General features: G+C 42.8%; 1 protein-coding gene across 1 annotated transcript; it reads right to left on the minus strand.

Annotated features, from left to right (window-relative positions):
- Positions 1–303: 303 nt before the first annotated feature.
- LOC311224269 (thioredoxin-interacting protein-like) lies at positions 304–9398 on the minus strand. Its single transcript, XM_084309182.1, has 6 exons — positions 8921–9398; positions 6267–6342; positions 6012–6159; positions 2927–3286; positions 2213–2518; positions 304–1957 (listed from the first exon to the last, which is right to left on the minus strand). Exons 1-6 carry the CDS (start codon positions 9174–9176, stop codon positions 1910–1912), a joined length of 1194 nt encoding a protein of 397 aa, XP_084165308.1. The 5' UTR covers positions 9177–9398; the 3' UTR covers positions 304–1909.
- Between the last annotated feature and the right edge of the window lie 2600 nt (positions 9399–11998).

Here is an 11998-nt window from a genome sequence, read left to right on the forward strand (position 1 = left end):
AACTGTCAATAATTTTATTTCACATTGATCAGATAACTTCTATATGTAATATCAGTATCCACCAGACATCCACTCTTGGGCCTGTAGTTATTTTCAAAAGATACAGTATATGCAAGCCAAAAAAGTGTATATTTTCCATACTATAGTATATTAAGTGTTGATATTTCTACTGTGGAACCCCCTCCCCCCGTATTCTCCTTCCTCTCCCCTAATCTGGTCATCCATCCCCCCACAGCTACCAGAGAAGCTTGTCTTCATGTTCATTTCTTTTAAACTTAAAAAAAAGAGAAGAGAAATCATGAATTTATTTCAACTTTTTATAGAAAACTTTTAACCCATAGGGTTATATAAAAAAACATTTACATCTCAAAGATAATGTACAGAATATAAAGGATGCATTACATGTTTGCATTCTCACAGATCAGTCTAGTGAGTAGCTTTATGGAAGAACAATGCCAGCACAGTGAAATGTCTCATCTAGGAAACAACCCCAGATATACTGAGAATGACTCTTATAGGGTGCAAGTCTCAGTCTGAAAATGTGTGAGGAGCATTGGGCCCAAAATACAACCATGTTTGGCACTTTTAGTGTCAAGACACTGCAGCTAAACCATCCATTGGAACAGAAAACAATATTGGGCTCTTTTGAGGGGTGTGAATTCAGCAGATACATTGTCCAGCTTCAGAAACAATATTCATAATAATGACAAACAAACAAAAACCAGGAGCACTCCTGCAGGCAGTTAGAGCAGAATGCATCAATCAGAAAGTGCAATATACCATAGGAATACAAAATTATAATAAAGAAAACACTGCTACAAGAATATGGACGCTGCATGGACGTCCCTTCATTAAAAAAAAAAGATATTCAAAATGCAGTAATTCTGAAATGCAACAAACATCTCCGCAAAATGGAAACATCTTGAAACAAATTGCTTTGTAATCCACTCTAACAAAAGTAGATGGTTAAAAAATGAATGATGGAATGAAACACATTGTGGGGGGAGTAACACACATGACTAGTTGGGGACCAACAAACAGGTGAATGCTTGTCCTTGCTTGTGGAAAGGGTCATGGAAGTGCTTGATGTTTTACAAATTGACAAAGAGATATGCATGTATTAGAGGTTTGCAGAAGGAGCAGCTTATTCACAACATAGCACACCAGCAGGTCTGGAGCTCCACTTTAATCACGGTAGAGAAGACTCCTGAACAGCACTGATCCAGGAGGAAGGTACAGATCAGCTCACTGATCCAGGAGGAAGGTACACATCAGCTCACTGATCCAGGAGGAAGGTACAGATCAGCTCACTGATCCAGGAGGAAGGTACAGATCAGCTCACTGATCCAGGAGGAAGGTACAGATCAGCTCACTGGTCCAGGAGGAAGGTACAGATCAGCTCACTGGTCCAGGAGGAAGGTACAGATCAGCTCACTGGTCCAGGAGGAAGGTACAGATCAGCTCACTGGTCCAGGAGGAAGGTACAGATCAGCTCACTGGTCCAAGAGGAAGGTACAGATCAGCTCACTGGTCCAGGAGGAAGGTACAGATCAGCTCACTGGTCCAGGAGGAAGGTACAGATCAGCTCACTGGTCCAGGAGGAAGGTACAGATCAGCTCACTGGTCCAAGAGGAAGGTACAGATCAGCTCACTGGTCCAGGAGGAAGGTACAGATCAGCTCACAGGCACCATCAGCTCAGGTGGTTGTGCAGCGGAATACAAGATGGCTGACAGCAAAGGCACAAAAGGGCCTTCTCGCCTTCTTTCGTCTCTCATGGATAGTCTTCGTGGCTATCTGCTGGCCCGGGAATCATCTTCCTCCCTAATCTCAGTAGTTTTGGACTTCTCACTCTTCTTTCAAATGAGCTTTGAGTGCCAAGAGTTCTGCAAGTGTCAAAGCAGGGAGCATTCAGCAGACTTGCAGCATGCGAACGTTGCCATTCAGCTCCTCATCGACCTGCGACAGAATAATATGCAGATCGGTTAGTTAGGACTTCCTGTTAGCCCAATGGAACATTTAAAAAACAAGAAGACGCACATCGTCATAGATGCGAAGTTAACTGGTCTCACACAAAAAGCATTGCCTGTGAGCCGCCACTAGTGGCAGAGTGAGCGAATTACTGAGCTAGGGAGCTTGCCAGCTTTATCTGAAAGGACCCCCCCCACTAAAAACATGTACAGGTCACATCAAGAGAAAGGGGGCTCCCCTCACCTCTGTGTATGCCGGGGGGGGAGGGAAGGTGAACACTGGCGCGTTCATGAAGATCGGGCTGCCGTCGTCAAAGTCGTCCAGCAGGGGCGTGAGGGGCTGGTCTAGGCGGCAGTCGCGGGTGACATCGCAGTAGCTGGGCGGGGCTGAGGGCATCCGCAGGGAGACCCAGCTCTGGGAGGCGTTACTGCTGATCACAGACCCGTCCTGGCTGCTCATGCTGCTGGTGCGGCTGCCCAGGCCTGCTGTGCCGATGACCAAGGGAAGCTCCAAGATCAGCTTGTCGCTGCCAGGGATATGCATATAGATCTGGGGGGGTGGGGGGTGGGGGAGACATTTAGTCAATATACAGTCGATACATCCCAAGTTCAGTTACCTAGAATTCTAACCCAACTGTTTTACCTGCTATTTCAAGCAAAATAAGAATTGTAGAGGTCAGACGAAGAACAGAAGCCAATTTTAAGTTGTCCAATGAACAACTAATTGTTCCTAATTAGGAACAATTAGAAACCGAATTATCTAAAGCTGATAAGATGCAGTGTTGTCTATATGGATAGTTAAAGATCGTAGAGGGTGTGTATGAATCACATTACCAAGTAATTTCAACTTGCTTTACCATGACAAATACATGGACTGTCCAAAAGATTCCTAAACATGTTATTATGGTTCTTTGTCTCATGGGTTTAATGGTCAGAAACTGGATAAAGAGAGACTCACCATGAGTGCGTACTCCACGCGGATGATGTTGCAGCCCAGCATGGATGGCTTGATTTTGGGCACACGGATGGTCTTGCCTTGCCAGGCATCGCACATGCCTGAGATGATGTGGTTGCCGCGCACCGACGACAGCTTCTGGCGAAAGACCTTCGTGCGACCGTTAGCCTGGTAGATGTGCTTGGCGATGATGGCCGCCTTGGGCACCACGATGCGTGAGCAGGTGTTCTCGAACTTGGCATTGATGGAGATGTCCTCGCCCTCGCAGAAGCCGCGGCGGTCGATCTTGGCGTTGAGTGACACCTGGCCGTCCGGGATGAACATGCAGGTCACCTTCTTCTCCTTCATGCCAGTCGCTGGAGACTGGAAGGGACAAAAAACAAAACGGGTTTATAAACAAGACACTTCTCACTTCCTGTAAGGAGTCCTGCGAGCTACAAAAGGCAGGGCATTGGCCGGCTGACTGCCACTTAGGAGACAGAAACTGTTCCATTTTCATCCCATCTGCGCCACTTTGAATGAGTAATCTTTCCTCATGATAGTATCTTTACGCTGGCTGTTTTCTAGGGCTGACCTTCGAATTTTTTTTGGCAATCGAAGCTTCGGGGACGAGCTTCGATTTTAATTCGAAGCTTCGAATTTAAAATAAAAAATAAAAAAAAATTATATATAATTTTTTTTTTTTTTTTTTATCTTATGTTGTGGGACTTGTACAGCACTTGGTAAACTTTGTTGTTTTTAAATGTGCTCTATAAATAAAGTGGATTGGATTAATTAAGTAGCCCCTTTCGTGACTGTGACGCAGCCAACACAGTGTGATTTAATTCAAGGTGGATCGCTGTTGTCGTTTGAACAACTTCAGATTTCATGGGAACTACCAATCCCCCAAATCAAGAATGTTTAAGATGAATGAAGTAAGATTTTGATTATTTGAAATATGGCCTGTGTAGACTAAACTATGCACAGAATTATGTCAGTCTACAAGGTCCGGATTCTACATGGTCCGGCAATGTAGACCTTGTAGACTCCACTACAGACCAATTATCAGTGAATGTTCATGCATTTTTAAGAAGGGCTACTTCTAGGGCTGGGCGATAAAACGATAACGATAAATATCGCGATAAATTATTTCCTCGAAATAAACATGAAACGTGGTCGCAAAGTTTCGATATATCGATTTTCCAAGTTTGGCTACGCTCAGCCTCGGCTCAACACACTCACTAACAACAACCAACGTTACGTGATGACGTGCTTACGCACCACAGCTCCAGATGCGCTACTGTTTTGGTTTAGGACTCAAGGCTGGCTATGGCTAATTAGCTTGCACGGCGCTATTTCACCGGTTACCTGCCGAGTTGGTGTGTGTTTTGAATTCTGAGGGTAACTGTTATAGTAGTGTGGGGTATACGGTGGACGTCGTTGCAATGAATTGGGCGGAACAGAGTATTTTAGGGTCATTTTTTAGTAAATTGTCATGAAATACTCCACTCGGAAACGAGGCTGGCTATGGCTAATTAGCTTGCACAGCGCTATTTCACAGGTTACCTGCCGAGTTGGTGTGTGTTTTGAATTCTGAGGGTAATTGTTATAGTAGTGTGGGGTATACGGTGGACGTTGTTGCAATGAATTGGGCGGAACAGAGTATTTTAGTGTCATATTTATTACATTGTCTCATGAGATACTCCGCTTGTCGGCTAACTGCTAACGTGCGAGGACTGATGACGACATCAACTCGACTCGAGACATTCGCTTAGAAAGAACAGGCTGGCTAGGATAACTAGCTTGCACAGCGATGTTTTATATATTTACGTGCCGAGTATGTGTGTGGCGTGAATTCTGAGGCCACGTTTATAGTAGTGTGGGGTATACAGTGGACGTCGTTTCAATATATTGTGGCGGAAGAGAGTATTTTAGTGTCATATTTATTACATTGTCATGAGATATTCCGCTTGTCGGCTAACTGCTAACGTGCGCGGACTGATGACGACATCAACTCGACTCGAGACATTCGCAGCAGCATAAGAAGTTAATTAAACTTGACAGACATTATATCGACGATAATTATCGATATCGTTATATGAAAATAATTTTATCGCGATAACGTTTTTGGTCATATCGCCCAGCCCTAGCTACTTCCACAAAAAAACAAAGAACTCACCAAAACATCTCAGTAGCACCTTATCTAAATGTTCTATTTCATATATGGAGATTCATATTTATTTATGTATTGCATGCATTTCTACATTTTATTTCCCATTTTGTTTATTCATCCCAGTATCTTTCTTTCTTATGTGTGGAATTCTACAAGGCATTTACATTCACATTTACATTTAGTCATTTAGCTGATGCTTTTATCCAAAGCGACTTACAAGTTCTGTACGACAGGTCATCAGGAAGGATACAACTCTATCAGCTGAGTAACAATATTCATCCAAGTGTTGCGTGTTACAGTGTAGGTTAGTTTATTAGGACAAGTGCATGACAGTAAGGTTAGTTAGGGTTAGATTTTTTTTTATTTTATTTTTTTTATTTTATTTCAGATAATGGTTGAAGAAGTGCGTCTTTAGTCGACGGCGAAAGATTGGATGGGATTCGGCTGTCCTAACTGGGGTGGGTAGTTCATTCCACCATTGTGGGGCAAGGACTGAGAATAGGCGTGTAGGTGGTGTATATGTGTTTGAGGATGATATCCTTCAAACAGGCAATAGTGATGATATAATTTGGGCAGTGCTGAGCTGGGTTACTTTCCTCCAGTGTATTTGTCCCCCGGCCCCACCCAATGGCCCCATGCACACACACACACCGAAGTAAAAAAAAAAAAGTAAAAAAAAAATTGATTTTTTTTTTTTTTACTTCGATTTTTTTTTTTTTTTCGAAGCTTGTGCCATCGAACGAAGCGAAGTATTTAAGACAGCCCTACTGTTTTCCAAGTCTTAAGGTCTTCTAGCTTTACTTGAGAGCTTTAATTATGATGGGAGACACTGCTGCCAAAGTCTGAACTGGCATCCCCGTGCTGTATGCACTAGGAACGTAACTCTAAACCATTCCATTGCAGAGAGAGAGAGAGAGTACTAAAGTGAGTCCTCACCAGCAAGTCTGGAGTGTTGACGTCCAGGGGCTCCTCCACCTCAAAGTGTCTCTTGCACTCCAGGGCAGGCTGAGCAGGCCTCTCCAACAGGGCCTTGACGTAGTACTGGACGTAGCCAAACTTCCCCTTGTAGGACGACACCAGCTGCCTGTGATGGAAACGAGTGAGGGGGAAAGTTAGAACCGTAGAACGTACAGGCTTTGGGTGTTGACTTCATTGTAAAACAAGTTGAAGGAGCAGAGAAGAGGAACTTACCCTTGTTGAGGGAGCTCAAATCCAAACATGTATTCATATTTGTTGCCAGGCCTCAGGAGAACCGACCCATCAGTATCTATTAAAACAAATAAAGAAATACTCTGTTACTCTAGTTGAGCTCACCATTCATTCATCCAATGTACAAGTAGAGACCACTACTGTAGCAGGGCAAGGAGGAGGGGGGGGGGTACCAGTAGAGACCACTACTGCAGCAGGGCAAGGATATTTAGCCTTTATTTTAACAAGATACATTTAACTGAGAACAAGTTCTCATTTATAATAAAAACCTGGGCCACATGGTAAGAAATGGCAGGATAAGAGATGCCAGGTCACCAGACTCCCTCTGCCAAGTTGATACACTTGAGTCACAAGCAGGGACCGAAACTAAAGCCCGCCGCCCGCCAGGGGCGGTCTGTTTTTACCTTTGGCGCATGACACTTAGAGGGCTGCCCGCCGTGTGGCGTGTAGACGTGTAGTTCATAAGCAGGCCCCTAAAAATATGTGTATGCGAACGGTAAAAATCAATTACGCGCAGGCTGTGCGAATACAGATTATAGCCTCTCTCGTCTTTTTTTTCCTCCGCTGCGAGATCGTTAAAAAACTACAAGTCCCACATTGCACTCAAGCCAACGGTCCAATCACAGTAGAGTGAAGTGACTGGTTTCATGGGAAATAAAGCAAATGACCAATCGGAAGCTCTCATTTTTCTTGTTTACTTCCTGAAACTCCGCGATCAGGGCTCTCGTTTTCCGAGACACCAACTTATTATAGTCTCTCTTACCAATAGCAATAGATTTTAGAACACCTAGATTTATCGATAGCAATAGTAATATAACGTTAATGCAACAAAACGAATGCCTTGCTTTGTTAATCATAACGTTGATGCAGTAGCGTATGTCGGTGTGTTGGCTGTAACGGACATGACAATAACATAACGTGTACACATTAAAATTGCGATAATCTATTCTAACATTTTCAAATCGATGCAGTTGAATTTCCCCCTTAGGATCGATGCATTGTTACACCCCTACACCAAAGTCACTGGCCCACTGTGTATCTGTGTGTATAATAACTTGGCTAGCGTTATCAACAGCAGAGGTGGGCAATGGGTCCAGCTGCAGCACCGGAGTGCAAGCGATGTGATGTAATTGGCAGACTCGACTGTCAATCAATGGTCTACCTGACACGCAAACTCAAACAATGTTTCTGTACTGGAGGTGTGATTGATTGATTGAAAACTTTATTAACAGATTGCAGAATGGGTACAATACAGTACAGCTCAATACACACAATTGTTAAGGGGATGCAGACCAGAGAAAGACTTTTGTCTTGTTTACATCAGGGTCCCCCATTTCAATTAATCAGGAAAGTGTACAGTAGGAAAGTGTACAGTATTTCAATAGGCAACCCTGAAAGGATTATTTTTCTAGAAGAGCAACACAGCCAAAACAGACAGTGGAGCTGTTTGCAGATAGCAAGCATTTTGACTTATTGCGTGGTGGCGATGTCTCGCAGATAATACAACTACAAGTATGATTATATAATATATATTTTATTTAAAAAAAAATTGTATATATAAAATATATATTGGCAGGTAAGAAATATGCTTGGCGGGTAGACTCTTCCCATCTACCCGCCACTGGCCGGTGAGTCAAAAAGTAAATTTCGCTCCCTGGTCACAAGCCTACTGTACCTAACATGGCAGCTATCTCTGCTCAATGGGAATCCCTCGGCCTCGTGCCTCAAAACAGTGCCAGCAAGCCTATACTATAATAATATTAAAACAGTATTCTCAGGAGGTTTTTTGCCATAAAATATGAAGCACTGGTCATTTAATGATGACCAGTGTTGGGGAGTTGCTTCACTGCATGAAATTAAACTACTAGTTTAACTACATTTTGCAACAACTTGCTAGTAGTTCAATTGCATTCAAATTGTCAGTGATTTTAGTAGTTAATTACTTAAACTTTGAGGTGAAGGTACCTAAACTATCATTTTCGGTGGAAGCAAGGAATTACATTATTTATGTTTATTTACCACTGCCTCTCTTAGGAGTGAAACTCCTCTGACCAACCCCTCCCCTCTCCCTGTCCTACAAGACATTCTGCTCTGACAACTAAACTAACAGGTGACCATTGTGATGCTAAAGTTGGAAAATGGTCTAAAAGGGGCCAGTTCAACACGTTTTAAGTGCATAACAAAAAAGCAGTTTTACAAGTTAACCTGTAAGTGAGAAGTAGCCTACACACGATGCACTTAGTTTTTATTATTAGTGTTGTACTTTTGTATTGTAGTGTAGATGTTGCGTTTTTAAAGTAGTTTGAACTACTTCTTCTATTTAGCTTCAGCTAACCTAATTATATATTTATATCTTGGGGTAGCTTTGCTGTAGTACAACTTGTTCCAGTATGAATTGTCTATGTGAGAGTAGCATCCCCGATGATGATCACCTAATATTGGAGCACCTGGCGTACTGCGATCGAATAAACACCTACATTGTTTTAGTTGTTTTGCTAGACAAGTGTTTCAGACACATTACCAGTTAGCAGCAAGCCAACCAAATGACACCGTTTTTAACATCTAAATGAGTCCTTCCACTACTTACTAGCACAGGATTGGAACATTAAAATACTATTGTTACTTTTGATAGTTACCTGTGGGCTGGTCGTCCATCAGGACCACCTCCTCGTATCGCAGGTACTCCGTCTCCTCCCTGCAGCGCTGCTTGCCTTTAGCGTACTCCACCCGGGCGCATCCCACCCCCACAACACGCACCGCCGACACTCTGGTCACCTCGGAGACCTCCACCAGCACCTTGCCGGCCACCTTGTCCCCACTGCAGTAGAAGGTCTTGGTGGGGTCGTTGAAGACCACCTCGAAGGTCTTCACTCTCTTCGTCATGGCCACCATGATTTGCGTTTGATATAATCCCCACGAAAAATCAGTTGCCACGATCAAGTTCAACGAACGTCGAAAGGTGTTCTGGTTCAATAAATCACTTAAATCAATAAGGAAGGTCACTATAAATTACCAATTGATTAGTTTTCGTCACGACTACAGGGCAAAGCATCAACTGCTCTTCAAATAGTGCTTTGAGTTCCTCGACGCCCAGCTCTCAAGTCATTCCAGCCGTCCAACGTGCTATAAACAAAGGGGGGGAAGGCGCAGCTTTTATACTGCGAGGCCCAGCCAGTGGTTCTCGAACGCTGTTGTTCACTTCAGCTGAGCACGTGGGCCCGGGGTGCACGGCATGGCTCAGCGCGTGCACACCGCTCCCATTGGTCGAGAAAGTTTGTTTGTGTCAGCCCGGGCCAATCGGCGCTCGAGATCGACGCGTGGACACCGCGTGGGCCGGGAGCGGAGTGCGAGTGCTCAGCAGCTGTGTGTCCTGTGTGTGTGTGTGTGCCTCGAGCTCGAGACTGTGATGGGGAGGCAGAGGGAGTGGCCGCCAGGGGCTTGTCTGGAAACCCCTAAGTTACATGTTCAGACCAGACGGGCGATGATGCCAGGTTCATCATTGTTATAGTTTGTTTTAGATATAAAACACTTTTTAGCACTTTTTAAAACACTTTTTAGCACACTATTCCAACGTTATATATATATAAAACGTTGGAATAGTGTGCTATTTCAAAAGGAATATATAAGTAATAAAGATATATCTTTTCGTTCAAAATAATTAAAGTGCCAACACCTTTATCAGACTTGCTGAAAGTTTTTCATCCATCAACTACATACTTCATAGTTGATGATGACCAGACACACAACGGTGATGCCAATTTGATTGTATATTTTCAGGTTTGTTCTTCGATAACCTGTAGTGTGCTATTTCAAAAGGAATACGATAAGTAATACATTTAACTCTTAGTTCAAAATAAAATACCAAAACCATATCATATATAATACTTGATGGGGCAGCTCATGATATATTATGTATTCTTGACACACCTGTGCTTTTACGTCAGAATGTAGTGTAGTTTCTAGTTTCTGAGACAGTTTGCTTCTTGTCATAAGTCGGTCAGTGTAGGTGATCATTGAAGCTGTTCGAAAAGACAGGCTGCCTTTTTATGGAGAATAGACGAATAAACCTGTTGGAGTAATTTGATCAGGTTGAGGTCGTGAAGTGGTCGGTTCAACCATAGATATATATAACCCATAAACAACACAGTGAAGCTGTGACCTAACTCTAACCTCCAGTTATAGAAGGAACACAAAGTACAGAACTTCCACGTGGGGTTCATCATGTGAAGGATTGCAAATAGACGCCCTCTGGTGGTTTTTACGTGGCAAGTGCACCACAGTAATTGGGTCAAAAACATGTTGTAGTTTGGTAAACAAAGGGTCACTCACACTCACACTTGAACCCTAGCACTGAAGAACCAAAAGTCCGTTTTGAAATATTTTGGATAGCCCATGTATTTGCAGTTTTAAAATCAACCCAAATCACTTGGAGTGTGAATGTGATATATTACCAGAAAGTACTCAACCTCTACTACTGTCTGGATAAACGGACACACTAACTTACCATCTTTATATAATAAAGTACTCAACGTCTACTGTATTTTCTTCGGCTGTAGCTAGTACTAATTGTATTTTGTTTAAACTGTTGCAAATAATTTTGTCCGGTCCTTTCACAACTATCTACAGTATCTATGGTGTGTTTGGGTGAGGGGGTTTGGTTTTGGCGGGGGGAGGGGCGGCGGGTGATTACTTCGCAACAGGATGTTTTGGTGGCGCGGAGTAATATTTCTTGGAAAGAGTTCACTTTGTTCTGAAGCCTGAACTTCCACCCAGTTCTTTCTTGGCGCCACGTCAACAGGCTGCCACCTAGAGGACTGGCCTCCACTCACCCTCAACACATCCTAGTTATTCCTTCAGGCTTTGGGCGCCATCTAGGGGCAGACTCTTATCAAAGCATTACAGCAGTTATGTCGTTTTGTAGTTATATAATTTATACATTTTGTTATGTTGTTTTGTTGTTATGTCGTTTTGTAATTTTGTGGTTATGTAAGTTTGTAGTTATATCGTTATTATGTTATGCAGTTATGTCATTTGTGGTTATGTAGATAAGTTATAGTTTTGTAGTTATAACTGTATAGTTATATAGTTATGTCGTTATGTAGTTTTGTAGTTATATAGTTATGTTGTTTTGGGAAAGTCAGAAGTGAACACAAAATCTAAGGTAATTTCTCAGAACTGAATGAACAAACTGCCCTCAGAGCAACATTTGATTCCTGGAACATTTAAGTTAGAAAGCTATAGCTGAAAAGTTTGGTTTACAAACATATTCTAGGGCTACGTTTGGTTCTCTGAGCCTCAAAATTATTTGGTTTTGTTTCATGTTGACATAAGACCTCTCTCTCAATGCATCAAACAGACATAATATATCACATTTAATCATATAATCATATTTTATAGTTATTTTGAAATGGAAAAACTACTGCAAACATATTTTGGACTGCATAGGGCCCATAGTGAACGCCATCCAACTTGCCTATACACAGTTCACACTGACCAGTTCACAAGAGGGTGACAGTGGCTGAGGAGGTAGCTTGGTCGTCTGGGAATCTGAACCTTTCCGGTTTGATTCCAGCTCCTCCCAGTAGCGTGTCGAAGTGTCCTTGAGCAAGACACTTAACCCCTAACTGCTCCAGATGAGCAAGTTGGCACCTTGCATGGTTGCCTCTGCCGTCAGTGTGAATGTGAGGCATAAGTTATAAAGCGTTTTAGATATA

Source organism: Notolepis coatsorum (assembly GCF_963971535.1).
Source record: "Notolepis coatsorum genome assembly, chromosome: 2".
Lineage (NCBI taxonomy): Eukaryota > Metazoa > Chordata > Actinopteri > Aulopiformes > Paralepididae > Notolepis > Notolepis coatsorum.

What these genes read in the sequence shown, in the direction of transcription:
- LOC311224269 (XM_084309182.1), bottom strand. Translation starts at nt 9,176, where the DNA reads ATGGTGGCCATGACGAAGAGAGTGAAGACCTTCGAGGTGGTCTTCAAC. An exon ending in TTTGAGCTCCCTCAACAAGG is followed by an intron (nt 6,160 to 6,266) that starts GTAAGTTCCTCT and finishes TTTCCATCACAG; the next exon opens with GCAGCTGGTGTCGTCCTACA. An exon ending in CCCCCCCGGCATACACAGAG is followed by an intron (nt 1,958 to 2,212) that starts GTGAGGGGAGCC and finishes ATTCTGTCGCAG; the next exon opens with GTCGATGAGGAGCTGAATGG.